Source organism: Globicephala melas, chromosome 13 (assembly GCF_963455315.2).
Source record: "Globicephala melas chromosome 13, mGloMel1.2, whole genome shotgun sequence".
NCBI lineage: Eukaryota > Metazoa > Chordata > Mammalia > Artiodactyla > Delphinidae > Globicephala > Globicephala melas.
The window spans coordinates 14,372,883-14,390,909 of NC_083326.1; the positions used below are offsets into that span (position 1 = coordinate 14,372,883).

An 18,027-nucleotide genomic window follows, 5' to 3' on the forward strand; every position below is an offset into this window, starting at 1 on the left:
GTCTCCCGCTCCTAGTGCCCCTGCTTTCACCCAAACCCTGCCCTTCACCACGGTATCCCCTCCACAACTTGCCACTCTTCTCAGGCTCTGCCGGGGGCTCTGCGCACCCAGGGGCAGCCTGGTCTGGTCTGTCACCCGGCCGCCCAGCCTGCGCCCCTGGGTGCGGAGCGGCTGCCCCTTCTTCAGCCTCCTTAACACCTTCCTCGAGTCTCTCCTGCAGCCCAGGAGGCCAGTGGCATCCGTGCAGCTCCTGCTGTCCTAGCCTCAAGTGTAGCGGGAGCTCGGGTGGTCCCCACCTGTGGTTGGCCCCTGGCGCGGCATCAGGTACCCATGGCGATGGGAGGCTGGGGCTGAAGACAGGAAGGACGGGAGAGAAAAGAGAAAAATTCTTCATTTCGTCTTCTCCAGTTTGCTATTCACACAACCGCTGGCCGGTTTACAGTTTGTGAACTTAAATTTAAGTGGGGGGGAAAAAGTCCACCTGTATAAACTGTTTCCTCTCTGACGAGGGCACTTACAACACATAGTTCAACTTCTCAATTTTGTAAGAAGATCTAAGGGCACCTCAAGCACCAGTCTTTGCCTGAGTGCCTTCTTTCTGTCTTGCTTTCCGTTTCTCCGTTGGCCTCCCCGTTCCTGGTGACTCGTGCGTGAACTTGAGCCGGAGCAGGCTGCCTCACTGCCCCGGGGGTGGGGACCGTTACAGGGTCAGCCGCGGGCCCGCAGCTGCCCGTTTTCTCTTCTGGCTCTTCTCAGGTCTGCCCAGGCCGGGCTTCCCTACGTCTGCACATAGGCTTAGAGTCATGTACAACAGCTTCCTGTACTGACCCCAGCTAGCGTTGATTCTGGAGGTTAAAGGGTGTGACCTCAGGGCCCTGGCAAGACTAACAGGCCCCCCGGGCCCTTGCTCCGTGCCTTTCCACGTGTGAGTTTACCAGACCTAGAGAAAGGTGTGCCGGTTCACTGACAGCGGGGATATTCCTTCCTCCTTCCCTTCCTGCCTCCCATCAGGGATTTTCCTATTCCTCCCTTCCTTTCTCCTGCCCACCTCCTACTTATAATTGCCAAGGTAGTTAAAAAATTTTATGTGATAATGCCGAAAGTATTCCGTGCTAATTAACACCTTGAGTCTTCTCAGATCATCCCATTTTCAAATTAAACTTTTTATTTTGAGGTAATTGTAGATTATGGTAGGAAATAATACAGAGGTATCCTGTGTACCCTTTACCCAGTTTCCCCCAATGGTAACATCTTGCAAAACTATTAAACTGTATCATATCCAGGCTGTTGGCACTGATGCTGTCAACACGTAGAGCCCTTCCACGACCATAAGAGTCCCTCATATTGCCTTTTTAGAGCCCCAGTCACCTCCCTCCCACCCCTGCCTCCCTCTTAACCCCTAGGAGCCACTAATCTCTTCTCCTTTCTATAATCTTGTCATTTCAGAAATGTTATATAAATGGAGTCATACCGTATGTAGCCTTTGAGACTGGCTTTTTTCCACTCAGCGTAATTCCCTGGAGATTCATCCAGGTTGTTGGATGTATCACTAGTTTGTTCCCAGTTTGGGGCTATTATGAATAAAGCTGCCACAAACATTTGTCTGCAGGTTTTTGTGGGAACGTAAGTTTTCCTTTCTCGGGGGTAAATCCTTTTGTGTGCTGGGTTGTATGGTAGTTGCATATTTATATTCACAAGAAATTCTTTTCCACAGCGGCTGTACAATTTTGAATCTCAAGAGCAGTGTATTAGTGGTCTAGTTTCTCCACATCGTCACCGACATTTGGTGGTGGCATCATTTCGTATTTTAGCCATCCGGATAGGTGTGTAGTGATATCTTGTGGTTTTAATTTGTGTGTCCTCCATAGCTAATAATGTTGAATACCTTTTTGTGTTTATTTGCCATCTGCCTATCCTTTTTGGTGAAATGTCTCTTCTTCTGTCCATTTTCTAATTCGTTTTTTTGTTTGTTTTTACTGTTGAGTGTTAAGAGTTCTTGATATATTTTAGATACTGGTCCTGTGTCGGTATGTGTTTGCAAGTCTTTTCTCCCAGTCTGTGGCTTGTCTTTTCATCTTATGAGGTCTTTGGCAGAATAAATGTTTTTAATTTTGATGAAGTCCCATTTATCAGTTTTCTCTGTTACGGCCTGTGCTTTTGGTGTCAGGTCTAAGTTCACTTTGCTGTAGATCCTGAGAACCTTCTTTTATGTTTTTTTTCTAAAAAAGGTTCAGTGTTATGATTTGCGTTTAAGTCTGTGACCCGTTTTGGGTTAGTTTTGTATAATGTGTGAGACTTGGATGGAGATTTCTTTTGCCCCATGCATGTCCTTTTTCTCCAGTACCACTTGTCGAGAAGGCTGCCTTTCCTCCATTGAATTGCCTTTGCAGTTTGTCAGACGTCAGCTGGCATATTTGTGGAGGCATTTCTGGGACTCTGGTGGACTGACTCCTCCAACTTTATTCTTTCCTCTCAAAATCGTTTTGTAGCTATTCTGGTTATTTTGCCTTTCCATATATATTTTAGAAGAGTCTTGTCTATAATCTACCAAAAAATTCTTGTTGGGATTTTGATAGGAATTATGTTAAACCTGTATATCAATTTGGGGGGAAGTCTTTTCTTTATTATGTTGAGTCTTTCAGTCTATGAACAAAGAATGTCTCTCCATTTATTTCGATCTTCTTTGATTTATCATTTTGTAGTTTTTATCATACAAGCCCTATACATGTTTTGTTTGCTTGCTTTCCTTCTTTCTTTACGTTTTGTTGGTGCTTCCCCTCCCCCCTGCCCCCCTTGCACGTGGGCAGGTGTAAATGGTATTATATTTTTCAGTGTTCACATGTTCGTTGCTAATATATGGAAACACAATTAATTTTTGTGTATTTATCATGTATCCCTTGTCTTTGTTAAACTCGTTATTGGATTTAGGGTATTTTTTGGGGGGAAAGATTATATTGATTATTTTTCAGATATTGAACCAACCTTGCATCTCTGGGATGAATCCCACTTGATCAAGGTGTGTAATTCTTTTTATATATTGTGAATTATATTTGCTAATATTTTGTTAGTATTTTGCATCTGTATTCATATAGGAAGGGACTTATAACTGGTGTTAGATTTTCTTTAAATATTTGATAGAATTCTTCAGTGAAACCATCTGGGCCTGGAGATCTCTTTTTTTGGGATTTTTTTTTAAACACTCGCTGGGCTGGTGGAGGGACTCATTATCACTTGGTAGGGATGAAGGTCCCACTTCCCTGCTGCCATCTCTGATACCATCTGGGTGAGGGTACTAGGACACCTTATTACAGCCTCAGGAGCGGAGGTCTGGGCTCCACCTGGACTTGGCGTGCTATGGGTGAGGGCGCAGTGCTTCCTGGGGTGTTTGGCTGGAGTAGAGCAGTAATTGTCTTTTGCTAGGCTTCCCCTTTCCGGATCCTTTGGCTAAAGATAGCAGGCTTTTGTTGGGGATTTTTTTGTCTGTGCCCCTTGGCGTTCCTGGGTTCCCCGTTTCCTCAGCTCCAAATCTGGGATCCGTGAGGCAAAAAGAACCCCGGAGAACTCATCACTAGGGACCTGAGGAGCCTCGCCAGCCTGCCTCCTCTCTGCCTTCCAGAGCCTCATTATGTTTGTTGTATATATAACGCCCAGGAGTGTTAGTTGTACTTAGTGGAAGGAATAGAGAGAGGTGCTTCTATTCCATTTCCCTTGAAGTGGAAGTTTCACTCTACTTTTTCAAATACAGCTCCTCCAGGAGAGAATGTGTGGTTACGTCACTGGGCTCTGCCTGAGGCCCTCCGGCCTGTGGTTCTCAGGCGCTTTTTGGAGTCAGGCTTCCTGGGACGACAGCATTCCACTTGACTCTGGACTCCTCTCCTCTTTGAGCCTGAGGCATGTCCCCTGCTCAGTGAGGTCACCTCCATCTTGGCCTATCTGTGGCAGCTGTCAGGAGTGAGCGTCTCTTCTTCTCCCTTTCATATGTGTTGAACGCGGCCTCTTCAGACCTCAGCCTTTCTGTTGAGAATGACTTCTCGGTTTAGTGCAGGCACCATCTCCCTTCTCTTTTTATCTTTCATTTTCTCCCCATTTATATTTTCACCCCTGTTTATGGTTCGAAAGGCTCCTTTTCCAAGTTGGTCCAGGGGTGCTTGTTTGAACCCGGTGAAGGGTTTCTTTTTCTTTTGACACCAGCTGTGGCTGTCTGTGCGAAACTCCTCTCACCGTCACCCCGTACATACGTGCTCAGGCTCTGGAGCCAGCATGTCATGGGATAAAGTAAGGTTTGGGTGGCATTTGCCGAATTCTGCCTTGTCAGTTACTCCTTCTCTTAAAGGTATTCTGTGGCCAGTCTATACAAGGGAATGATGGACTCAGGGACTCAGAGTGCCGCTTTGTCATTCGCTGGCCCTGTGCTCAGCAAACCCGCATGCAGGTCTCTGTGGCGAGCCGGGTGGGAAGCTGTGGTTCAGCTGGAAGCCCTCTTCACCCTGCATCCCCCGAGCCTGAATCCGAGCCAGGACCCCAGGCAAGCTCGGGCCCAGGTTAGTCTGCCCTGCCTCCGTCTGCTTACCCTGCCGAGGAGCAAGCCCCGAGGAGTGGGGGTGCGATGGAGCATCTGGGATGGGTCATGCCCTCCCAGCCGCCCTGAACCAAGCGGTGCAATAAGAGTGGAGCACGTGGACATCGACTTCTAACCCCGGTAAAACTGCCCTGGTTGTCGGTTTATGTTCCACCCTATCTCATTTATAATTCCTGCCTTGGGGCACACTGAGAAAAAGGAGTGGGTGGAGGGGCTAGAGAAGTTTCCCTCCTCTCCATGAAGTAGTTAAGAGCTGACAACTGTAGTTTTAATAATTGAAAATTAAACTTATTGGAATGTTGTTGCTTCACCTCTTGGTAAAACCACAACTAAACTTAGCCAAGTACAGACTGGAAGCGCGTATTATAACCTCCGAATTGGTAAAATCAGTTTTCTTCCCGTAGAATCTGTATCAGCCGTAGAATCAGAGGATGTCATAGGTCCTTTGCTCAACTCTTTTATTTTACAGTTGAAGAGACAAATGCCCAATCAGTGGCCAACTCAGAACCTGAGGCAAGATTTCTTTATTGCTAGCTATTCTTTCCAGTTTCTGATGCTGGTAACCTAAGATGTAGAAGCATAGAACTTTACAGCTGCAGGGACCATAGGAGTCTTCTGACAATGGACCCTGGGGTTACATTCAGATTAGCTTCAAGGGTGCAAGTGAAGGTGACTTATCTGCCACGGTCCTTATTTTGGGGGGTTGCTGATTCAGTTCATGTTCAGGGAGTTTATGGGCATCATTACTAGAACATACCAGGTGTATTAAATTATCCCGAGCAGCCTCCCCCAGGTCTCATTTCTAGACGTACTCTGCTCCAGCAGTTGCTTCTGGAGGCCGTGGGGCCGCCTCAGTTCCCACGCCCACCCCAAACACCATCATTAGCTTGGTTTTTGGCCCTGCTCTCCTAAACGTTTACTATTAATTTTGGTCAGGCTAGTCCTGTCCCAGTTGATAGTTTAATGTTATCAACTCTTAATTTATCCGTCTTCTTGAGCGATTGTCATCTGAGTGGATTATATGTGTGGACCATACTGCTTTCTGCGAATTTGCTCATTTCACTGTCAACTTTTATTAGGGATTTTTAGTGCAGAATGATTTGAGGACAAAACCAGCACCAACAGCTAGCATTGGGAACAATGGTATATACAGTTATTTCTGCTATAATGCTTGCTTTGTGTTACTTCCATTTAACTGAGATCTGAAATGCAGTGCTTTGTCTGTGTTCTCATTGTGAAACTGGGTGACAGTGAGAGCCAGAAAACAAACTGGTATACTTTTATTATTATTACTATTATTTGGTAATTATACTGTAGATGGAAAATTACAAAACTGCTGTCAGTGAGGCAGAAACAGTGTACTTAGCATCTGGGCTGACTGTTAAGTTGACAGTGTTTTGACCTCTGGATCAGTGGGTCTCATGCTGTCACAGGCTTTTGGTCTGTTTGAAATTTAAGCATGAGTAGATGCTATATTTACTCACATTTCCCGAGCCTTCCTCATCTTTTCCCTTGCTCCTCTTCTCCCTAAAACATGAGGTGAAACACATAGAATTGTTTTCCTTGTTACTCAGATAATTCCTCCTGTATACAGAGAGGGTGCCGAGCCCTAGGGCTATCTGAATCCTTACCAGGGCCCCAGTGTACCCCGTTCCTCACAGCCTGCGTTGGAGGCCTAGCCTTCACTCTCTGTGCCAGGATTGGGCAGAGAAGAGTGCAATGCAGGTAGCTGTCAAGTGTGAGTGTGATTACTTTTCAGCTTTATTTTCAGCTTTCTCATGTTACCTGAGTATTGAAAAATAATGTTTTAGTTTAAAAAGTAGCAGTTCTCTGAGCAAATGAGTCTGCCCCAGACTAGAAATTAACCGCTTATTACCTAAGTACTGCAAACGTTTTCCATTTTCAGATGACATAAGTAAACTGTCAAAAGACACACGAGACTATTTAAGTGCATTTTATTATACTGTTTTCTGTTCAGAAGGCAGGTCCTGTCACATTAAACTGCTTTATCCTGTCGAAAGTAGCCTCAGCTTGTATAGTAGAGAGTTAGTGTTTTAAGATACATTTTTGTTTCTTTGATTTAAAGTAAGGAAAAAAAGACAGTCAGATTCTTGTAGACCACAGAGAAATCCTGGCCTGCCCCCATCCTCAAATGCATCTCCCCAGATCCAGAGAACGTGTGTCATCACTGTGAATTCCCAGTATCCCAGAGAAGCTAATGGCATCTGCTCCTCTGTGCTGTGAAGATCTGTCACCGTTGTCTCAGGAAGCAGAGAGGGCACATTATCTAAAACAGGGGCGGTGGATAAAACTGGAGGGAGAGCAATTAGGTAAACCCTAAAACTATTGCTAGCACACAAGTATCCAGGAAGAGAACGTCTGCAGTCCAGACAACTTGCTTGTTCTCAAGATGGAATGGAGTGGGAACAGGTAAACGGAAACGTGGGAGTCAGCACAGAGTCTGCGCACAAATACACATGCATCTGTGTGTGCAAACTAAAGAGTAGAACTTAATCTGATGTGATTTCCCAGGCACTGAATTCTCCCATTTCAGCAATATGGAAGCACTGTGATTTGGGGCTGTAGCCCACTCTGGCTCCCACCCTCGCCTGTACTTCTTTCTGTACCTACAGTGGGTGAGGCGCCTCAGCCCATGGAAATGGCTGAGTGCAGATTCCTGTAGCTCATCAGTGGTGGAGGGGACAGGGAGGGCAGAGGCTGCCGCCTGCTCTCACAGAGCCCTGGGGCCACAGGGAGCGCCCCGCTGCACAGTGCAGTGTGAAGGGAATGCGTCCCCTCTCCAAGGACTGGTGCGAGAGAGGTCGCTATTGAAAGGTTGGTAATTGGGTGACCTTGTTACTCTAAAAGCATTTTTCATAGTCTTTGCAGTCAGACATTTCTATCGTAAAGAGCACTTTAATTAACAAAACCTCTTCTTGAATAATTTTGATACTTATTTTAGTTGACCTGCTAGTAACAGAGCTCTTTCACCCACCAACCGGTCCATAACTATTTTTATAGTTACGTGTGTTACAAACATACGGGCATCCAGTAGGGGAGCGTGTTTAAGTAATTCATTGTGAATTTTATGTGTATCGTGAAGGGTGTTTGTTAACATGTCTTGATGAGAGATCATGTGAAACTTCTCTTCAGCTTTAAGGAGCACATACTTTGTCTCCTTTTTAGATCTCCTGTTTTTATTTTTGTTGCTGTCTCTCCCTATAATAAAAGTGGTAGAACCACATCACTCTCCGAGAAGGAGAAGCTGCGGAGGTGGATTGGGGGATGGCCTGTAACCCTGACAGCGGTCCTCTGTCCTTCACGTGCATTTGCCCGGCGGCGGGGGGCGGGGGGAGTGGGGGGTGGGGGGCGCGTTTTTGCTTGTTTATTCCTTGTGGACCCCCACCCTACTCCTCCCTTGGCCTTGGAATTAATTATTCAGAGCCCAGTTCAAATCCCGGTTCTTCCACCTCATAGCTGTGAGATCTTGGCAAGTTTCTTAACTTCTCTAAACCTCATTTCCTCATCTGTAAACTGGAGATAATATTATCCACGTCATAGGTTATGATGAGAATCAGATGAGGTGATGTATCGAAGTTCATCTGTTTAAAGGACCTAGTTCACCACTTGGCTTAGAGCGGAATGGGCTCAATACATATGATAAACATAAAATGTTTTGACTTGAGTGTAGAAAACACTGGTTTTATTCCTAAGTAAGTGCAAGACATTCTGAGATGTCTGTGGAAATTCAGACATTATCATTCACTGCCTGGGATGAATGACGGTGTGGTAAAAGCGAATAGAAAACCTTCATTCAAAGAAACAGACTACCTGTGATAATGTAGGTGTCACCAGGATCTTATAATTAATGCATCTGTTGATTGGTTTTCGTTGCTGTGGCTTTGGAATATGTGTTATTAGAAAAGGAATGCTATTTTTAAATGATGCTTAACCTCATCATAGCTGCCTGTAATGTTCTTATTTTGTGACTGCAATAAACATTTTTTGGGATAAACTTTGTAACTTAGGCCTTTCAGGAGAGAACCAAGAAAGAGTTTTCAAGTGAGTTTCTGATTTTTCTTAGTTTAGGTTCCTCAGAAGTTTAAACCTTAATTTGTTTGCAATAGCTGAAAGAATAAAAAGTCTTTTGAAAATGTCTTAATTCTGTTGTCAGTACAAAAGATTGTTTCAGTTTTAGCTGGAGTCTATATTTTGAGGCTTTCTTTAACTGACTTTAATAAAAATTACACATTTTAGAAGGTAGTAGTAGGTACTTGTGGCACGAATGTCCAGATAGTATTCAGACACATTTTATCTTCTGCTATGTTAGGTTTATTTTTGGAATGGAAGTAATTGAGTTCTCTATTTATATTTACTTTGAGTTTTTTGTGTTTTAAAAACATGCCATGTTTGTTTAGTGCTTATATCTAAGGGGATGAAAACGATGTAGTGTGTTCCAGGTTTTCCTGGTTAGTGAATGGTGTAGAGCCCTTTCCACAGAGGATTTCAGTCTGTTTTAGTTTATATGTGATTAGATTTTAAGCTCTGTGAAGTTTCAATTTCATATCTGAATTTATGTATCTAAACTTGGTTCGTTGGTTTTAATCATAAGTCATAATGATCAGTTCATCCACTTAAGAAGCCAGTTCATGTGCAAAAAAGAACAACTGATTGCTGCGGCCATTCTTTTTGCATTCCTGTGTTTCAGATCTCAAATAACTGAAGTGAAAAAAATTAAAGAAAGAAAGAAAGCTGGATTAACCACTAATTAATTTTTATTATTTTGAAGAAACTTTTTTGAGTTGTGGGAGCTCTACTGTCAAGATAGATGCCCATAAACTTGTATTTTAAAGTTAATTATACATTAAAGTAGATTTACTAACATACTTTATAAGGATACCTCTTCTTCACACTAAAAAAAAAAATGTAAACGTAACAAAATTGGAAGTCTACCTAATGCTAACAGTCTCTTTACATCGTACTTTGGGATGAGCATGACTACATAGTACATATTGTCTGTATTTTACAGGGACATTTTACATTGACCATTTAACTTTTAAGTTTGCTTTTTCTTTGGAAATCAATTATCCTAGTATTTGAAATGACCGCTGTATACTTATTTTGAGGTTTAACCAAGCTTCTTTGCATATTAGAAAATACTTCGTAGGACCAACCCTGTTTCCCCCTTTGGTTTATTTAGAAGACTTGCACTGTCTGCCAGATGCTGCTTCCTAACCAGTGCAGTTACGCATCTCATCAGAGAATCCACCAGCACAAATCTCCCTACACCTGCCCCGAGTGCGGGGCCATCTGCAGGTCGGTGCACTTCCAGACCCACGTCACCAAGAACTGTCTGCACTACACGCGGAGAGTTGGTTTTCGGTCAGTATATCATTCATTTCTGTGCAAATAAAGCTTATTCACGTCTGAGGGCACAGGGTTCTGAGTGGTCTGTGCACATCGTTTTCAGGGTCATACAGTGATACCTCGATTAACAGATCCTCTGGGAACCTGGCTCATTTGTAGTCGAGTTGATCTGTGTGAATCCTGTAATGTGGTATTGACTCTGGTCCACACGAAGCCGAGGGTCAATGGGACCCATCCTTCTAAGCAAAAGTGTGCAGGTGGTAAGGTCTGGCCTTGATTGACTGTTAGAGCCTTTATACTTTCTGTACCCTTTCTAGCATACTTCTGTTGTCACGCTCTCTGCATTTTAAGCCCTGCAAGAATGCAGTGCGTTTCTGTACCTCTGAATACTTGCTCTCATCAAAACAGAAAGGGTATGGATGGTCCCTTACTTTTATCTTGTCTTGTTAAAGGATTGGGTGTGTGTCCTTTCCTACCACCGCTCGTTGTGGAAGAGCCTTCCACCCCAGATCACCTTCCTTTATTCCTTCTTCTCCATTACCTGAGTCCAGGCTTCTCCCTCATCTCTGCACATCTTAACCGTGACCCCTTTCACTGCCCCCTAATATTCTCAGATGTGTCTTTTACAACATCTGACAAGGCTAATGTTAGTTTAGTCTTTTACATCTGACAAATCTAAATGTTAGTTTCGTATCGAGCGATGATGCATTTGAACTTGATCCTCCACTTTGTGACCTTCTGAAATGCATTCCTGTACCTTTTAGAAAGATTTTATTCCTGTACATTTTGATCCAGTGAAGGTCCACCCAGAAAACACGTCATTGATATACAGTGTCTTTGTTAATAGAGGTATTACTGTATTGTGTATTTATCTTAAACTTGAACATTTGTTCACCTGGTATTGTTAATGTTAGACTGTTAATATACAATTATTTTTTTTCTTTTAGTTGTGATACAGATATGATGTTTTATAAAAATGAAGGCCAGTCGGTATGATTTAAAAGTTTTATTTCAGTTAAATTTACGTTATGGCATCACCAATTTCTAGGTGGTTCAGTCCATTCTTCTAACACTAAGACTTATTTCACATTTTTATCTCACGCCTCCAAACCTGTGATGCACAGATATTTAATGGATTGGCAACCACCCTAGTAGAAAACCTTTGGTTTGGAAACTTAGAAACCAGGGTTTTTGTACCAGTTAGGCTCCTCATTGTGTGGTAATTCATGTGTTCTTCGTGCCTTGGTGCCCTGTCTGTAAAATGGGTGTGACGTTTGCCTCCATCTCTGTGGGCATGTTACAGAGCAAAACAGGATAGTCCAAAAGCATGCTAAGTGCTTAAGAGGAATGTTCCACATTGAAGGTGCCCTTGATTCCACAGAATTCATACACAGTGATACTTTGGTTCTTATCCCATGTTTTGAAACTCTTATTACTGGATTCTTTATTTAATGTAAAACTACAAGTGCAGTTCTTTTAACGGATGCCAATTTCCTCAGATATTTATAGTTGGTTTTTCTAATATAATGAAAGTGAACTTAAGTTGGAATGAATAAAGGAAGTAAGACTCCTATAATGCTAGCTATTCCTGGTATCTTTTTTTTTTTTTTTTTTCCTGCGGTACGCGGGCCTCTCACTGTTGTGGCCTCTCCTGTTGCGGAGCACAGGCTCAGCTCAGCGGCCGTGGCTCACAGGTCCAGCCGCTCTGCGGCATGTGGGATCTTCCTGGACCGGGGCACGAACCCGTGTCCCCTGCATCAGCAGGCGGACTCTCAACTACTGCGCCACCAGGGAAGCTCTATTCCTGGTATCTTTTCTAAATTAAAACAAAAGCTCTGCCGGCAAGCTAAAAGTAATTAACTCAACTTGGAAAAGACCATCTCTTGCTTTTCTTTTCTTTTTTTTCCCCCCTCATTCACAGAGTTGCTTAAATTTGGCACTTTGAATTTTTACTAAAATTTCTGTGTTTAGTATAGACTTTTTTTCTTGCATTTGAGGGGTTACAAGAGCTATAAAAAAACACTGTGTTTGTACATTCTGAAGTTTAGTTCATGTTTACCTCTTTAGGTAATAGAACAGAATGCGACCTGAGTTTTTTTCCTGTTGTTTCAAATAATGGTCCAGTCTGCTACTTGTCTGGGGTTCAGCAGCCCCTTGACCTTGTACATTTTCCCCTCCTTCTTTGGCTTTATAGTTTTTCCAATTAAAAAACTTCTTTATTTCATTTTTAGCCGGAGGAGCCTCTCTGGCGTGGCTCCCAGCCTGACTGTGTCAGGATCCCAGCCTCTTCCTGGTTTGGTGCCTTGTCTGCTCTCTTCCTGATCATACACTGCGTCTCCCAGATAGTGAGGAGGCCATTTCTAGCTTCTGGTTGACTTGGTAAAAGTCATTTATTTCTCTGAATTTTTCTGCTTCTTGATCCACTAGATCTGCGTCTAGGGAGGGGAATTATAGGATTGTATACTGTAAAATTTTTTTTTTAATGAAGAGAAACTTAATTGGTACCCGGAACACACAGGGCTTCAGCTATATTAAATATTTATTAATAGACTGGGTTTTTAGTAGCATTAGGATGCTGTATGAACCCTTCAAATTCTCCTTCTATTTTTCTGTCTTATTTGCGTTCCATATTGGCCTCTTCCACTTGTAGGCAGATATTTTACAACTTTCTTTCAAGTTCTTTTAAGTTTTTCTCCTTTCTTTCCTCACGTTAAGGGGAGGGGGGCTTTCCCTCGGCCTCCATGAGGCTCTTCGGACCAAGCCTTAGCCACCTCCTTTATCAGCTGTAGGTTCTCTAACCTCCTGCTTGTTTTCTTAGAGATTAAATCTTCCTCTCCAGGCGACTTCAGAGAAACAGCCCTTCCTTGGTGTTTTGCCCTTTGAATACACCTTTGTACTCTTGATGGGGAAAATACTTTATGATTCACAATGTAGCAGATTCTTTTGTTTAATAGTTAGTAACCCATCTGTTTTTGTTTTGTGTTATCTTCCTCTTTCATAGGAATTACTGGCTTCTAGGGTTGGGAAGGACTAAAAAATTATCTATTCCAACTCTTCTCATTTAACAAATGAGAAACCAGCCCAGAGAGGATCAGTAACCTGTTCAAGAAAACCCAGGTTCTAGTTAACTCAGAATTGTTGCAGTGTGCTTGGGTGGCTTTATTGCCTAAAACAGTAGGTCAAGTAGATAGGACAGAGGAGCATTCTGTATTTATTCTCCTATATTCAGTGCTTTTAATGTATATGCTGCTGAACATGATGCCGTAAGTCATTTAAAATGCTAAGGCATTAATTATGATTTTTATGAAATGCCCGCAAAGCTTAACATGGCAGGCTTTATAGAGCACGTGTAATTTAGAGTGTGTCACTCCTGTACGACTCTGGAAGCTGCTCCTTGAATTTGGAGGGAGGTTCTAAGAACAGAAGTGTCTTAGATGTCAACGCCATCGAGCGCTGCCCCTGGAAGGCAGCCCCAACTGCAGTCTTCCTCCCCCAGGTCAGCCCTCACATTCACACCAGGACACATCTGCCGGGTGTGTGAAAGGTCTGCCCCTGCAGACCCTCGAGGGTCGACAGAGAGACCGCTCTCAAATAATTTTCAGGTGTGAACAAAGAAGGAAGACTAGGTGATAGATGGGTGGACTGTTAAGGGGTGCTGGGCGTCCTTGCGTGAGAAAGGTGAGGCTGGGGGGAAGTGTCTCCAAGTTCTAAAGTTTGTTTCTGTAGGACTAGATTTGAGTGAGGAGTGAGCTAATCATCAAATTATTAGAAATTCAAGAAGAGGTTAGATAGAGAGGCAATTTACATAGGGAGGTTGGTTTTTCAGACGGTTTATCTTTCACGTCATTTGTTAAACTAATGTAAGTGTACTTAAATTGAATTTCCAGGAGACAAACACACTAGGTGGTTGACCTTCTCTGTAGCCTCCAGGAACGTTCAGTGCCTCCTGTGTGGTCACGACACTGCGGCTGTGGCTTTGGAGCCAGTACTCATGCATTCCTCTGGGTCCAATGGCATATAGGATTCCAATGGCATATAGGATTAGATAGCAAAGCTTTCTTCCTTTGGGTATTGGGGATGGGTGGGAACCTCAGAATCCAGCGTGCGGGGGTCCTCTCAAAGCCAGCAGTCGTAGGGTCTTGCTGTGCTGCTGGCCTTGACGTGGCCCCATGGTCCATTGGTCTCACCACAGCCTGGCGTCTGGATGTTCATTCTTAGAAACTTGAAAGATGCTCAGAAAATAGTCCATTGGAGTGTTAGTTTTCTTCTTCATGATCTTCCTTCTCAAATATATAAAAATAATTTGATCTGTTACAAACAGAAAAAACCCACACGCTTAAAAAAGCTCCTAAGAACCTTAAAGGGCTATTTGTTCATTTTACCCAGTTTTACACAGTTAAGTTATACATGTTTAGTGGTCTCGTGCTAACGACTGTGTGTTTATTTTCTAACAGATGTGTGCATTGCAATGTTGTGTACTCTGATGTGGCCGCACTGAAGTCTCACATTCAAGGTTCTCACTGTGAAGTCTTCTACAAGTGTCCTATTTGTCCAATGGCGTTTAAGTCTGCCCCAAGTACACATTCTCATGCCTACACGCAGCATCCCGGCATCAAGATAGGAGAGCCAAAGTAAGTCATGCTGCTTTTCGCCTTTTACCCCACTCCTTTATTAGTAATTTAGAAGAGGTGGTAGTTCTGTGGGATATAATTTAAGATATGAAAAGTTATGCTGCTGTGCAGATTTTGATGCTCTGCGAAGTATAGCTCGTAACTCCCTAAACCTCTCAGTCCGGTCCAGGGGGGACTCTTTGCCCTAAAATGTCACTTACCATTCATGCGCTTGTCATCAGTTTCTGCTAAACAGGTGAATGTTTATCATTTTTGTTCTTTTTCTTAAGATGATTTTGTTCTTTTTCTAAGATGATTTTAATAGGTTCTTGGAAGACTGTAAAAAACTGTCCTCTTTCAATTTTCATAGTTTCTTATACACTTTTCACAGTAACATTTATAAGATGAAGTCTACTTAAGACACTGGTTCCTGCATTTAACTTCATAGCCGATGTAAATCCTTGATTAGTAAAAAGTAAATTTCATCTTTTGCTTGATTTCGCTCTTAATTTTGTCAGTGTTTGCCTCGTTGAGTTTGTGCTTCAGCAGGCAGTTACGGGCTGCCCGCCTGCAGTGGTGGCCAGCTTCGCAAAGACGAGGCAGTGAGGGCGCTGGGGTCAGAATCCTGCTGCCACCCACCAGCTGAGTGACCTTGGGCCGGCACTGACCCCTGTAAAGTGAGGGTCACGCTTCTGTCCCCGGGTTTGTGTGAGGATAAAGCAGGGCGAGGTCTTTAAAATGCATGGCGCGTGGCCCCTCTCTCTGGCACACGGAGAGCCCGTAGCCTCGGCACCTCCCCTGCTTCCTTGGTCCCTGGATGTGCACACAGCCCTGGATCAGATGCCCGGCCTGATGTTCACTTTCTTCCTGTGTTGTTTGCGGCAGTGTGGAATTTGATAATTATGTGAGGCTAGATTTGCTGCCTCAAACCTATTGGTGTGTTTTGTCTAAAACTCTATAATCAAGGAAGCATTGGGGGAAGATATGTGGATATGCCATATTATGTATGTCTGGCTTTCATGTAACATTTAGTTTGGGAGAAATGTCATTGGCTAAACACGATAGAAGTGACTCTGTTTACTAAAAAACTATGAGAAAATGGAATTTTATTCTAATAGGACCTTCACTCTGATCTTTGTAGATCTTCAAAATGAAACACATTACAAATTAGGGGATCCACATACGACTTGGTGTCTTGACTCCGAAGACAGACATTAGTGAAACGTCAGTTAAACAGCCTTCGGTGTTCCTGGTCATCAGCCTTTCGGACAATAGCATAGTCTGCCCTACCCCCTACTCTCTCCCCCCACAACCCCCCGGTGAATATAGTTTTTGACTTGTTTTTTTTATTCAAGTAAATAAAACTTTATTCACTGGAATGTGCATGAAATCTGGAACAGTAGTTGTTACCTGGGAATACAGCATAGCAAACGATTAAAGTAAACTAAAACAATATTCCTCAAATTTGAGTAATGTATAGGAAAAAAATCATTCCAGTATTTTCTTAAAAACTTTTCTCTACTACAGTGGTTTTTTAACAGGTGCAAGCCCAAAGATAGGCATTAATGATTGAGTTTTAAACTATAAAACTAAAACAAATTTACAAGTAAAACACAACAAAACTCCCAGACCAGTGAGCACAGCTAACAGCATTAATTCAGGGTAATGAGTCAAGACCTCACTGCAGCAGCAGATGCTGCTCCTCGGGCCCTGTGATTGTCACCCGTACTACAGGTGCCACCTTTCCCTATGCACACTCTATAAAGCCTGGCTTCCTGTGCCATGCTGGGAGCTGCTTGGCCTACATTTGACCCAGAAGCTTTCGTTCGACATTAGATCTCTGTTCTGTTAAAGTTATAGCCCCACGTAAATAAGTAGCTCCCACACCAGTAGAACATCAGGCATGAAATCTCCCAGCAGTCTTTGGTTAACTGGTTTTATGCAAATGACTCAGAATCTTTGGTTAAGGTGGTTTTATGCAGATGACTCAAAATTATGCAGATGATTTACATTAATTTTTAAAGATCAATATGAAAATCCCACCTCCCATTTCCTTTAGAGAATATATGGAAGTCTGAAAATACACCCATGAAGAGTCCCAGCACCTCAACTTGAAAAGCACAACATAAGACTTTTATTTCACAGATGTAGTGATTATTATGTGCAGGTACCATTCCAGTGCTTTGTTTTCCAGTGTGTGGTCAGGCATGTTTCCCTGCTGTGTCAAAGGGAACTTTGAACACCCTTTAATCTTTTCTGGGTAATTTAAGATCATTTTGAATGTCCACTACTAGGTTTTATGGGGATACAGTCTTGTGACTTTTTATATCTTCCTCGACGTCTGATTAACCAGCCGTTTCTTTGGGTGCTTTTCCCTTCCTTCCATTTGCCTCTTCTAAATGTATATAAATAGAGCAATGAGGGCTTCAAAGTGAATTGTATGAGACGGAGTTGTTCTTTTTTTTGTTTCATTTGGTTTTTTTAAAGAGTCTGAGTGCCCTCATCCATGACACTCCTGGGTCTCCTATCATGAGTGCTCAGCTGATTGCTATGTGATTGAATATGGGCCCTGAATCCAGATTATTTGCTCTGCCATTTACTGGCAAGTTGTTTAATTTTTTATGTCTCAGTTTCTTTTCTTTTCTTTCTTTCCTTTTTTTAAAAAAAGATTTATTTGGTTGCGCCAGGCAAGCTCCTTAGTTGCGGCTCGCCGTTTCCTTAGTTGTGGCGTGCATGCTCCTCAGTTGTGGCATATGAACTCTTAGTTGCGGCACATGGGATCTAGTTCCTTGACCAGGGATCCAACCCAGGCCCCCTGCATTGGGAGTGCAGAGTCTTAACCACTGCGCCACCAGGGAAGTCCCAAGAGATGGAGTTTTGGAGCAAGTTCCTGAGAAATAAAACGGTACAAAACTACAGTAGCGGCGTGGTGGAGGACTTTGATTCAGACGAAGCTGAATTTAAAGCACGGCCCTGGGATTTACACAGCATCAAGCAGATTCTCTAATCTCTGAGCCCATGTCCCAGCTGTGAGGGGGCAGTGGTGCAGATCCACCTAATGGAGGTGTGGGGATGTGTCCTACTCGGACGGTGCCTTGTACCTGGCTGTACTCACTCAGTGGCGATGGAGGCAGTTGACAGCAATTCTGAGCTTAGAATCCTTTACTCATGTGTTTTTACATTTGTTTCAAGGGTAGCACTCTGTCCTGACTGAGGGTGGGTTTTTGGATTGACTTTTTCCTTTCCACCTCCTGTTTTTCTTCCCCTACCTTCCATCCCCTGCCTCCCCACCCCTGCAGATTTTTTCAGCCACCTCCTCCCTCCTTTGTTCTAGTCCAGTTATCCTGCCATTCACTCAAGTCTTGCAGTTGGGTCAAGTCAAACTTTTAGGTTTATCTTTCAAAGTACCTCCCCTGCATCCAGCCACACTGTCCCCAGCATGCTGTGCCCGTGTAGACTCCACCTTTGTGC

At 43.3% G+C, this 18,027-nt stretch overlaps 1 protein-coding gene across 9 annotated transcripts in view; it reads left to right on the top strand.

The window, feature by feature from the left end:
- The window catches only part of ZNF532 (zinc finger protein 532), a 108,740-nt gene that overhangs the window by 54,174 nt on the left and 36,539 nt on the right, over positions 1–18,027 (top strand). For all 9 annotated transcript variants that reach the window (XM_060310260.1, XM_060310262.1, XM_060310263.1 and 6 more), the window contains 2 exons: positions 9,780–9,961; positions 14,401–14,577. In XM_060310260.1, coding sequence (XP_060166243.1) covers positions 9,780–9,961; positions 14,401–14,577 — 359 coding nt within the window. The remainder of the gene's footprint in view (positions 1–9,779; positions 9,962–14,400; positions 14,578–18,027) is intronic.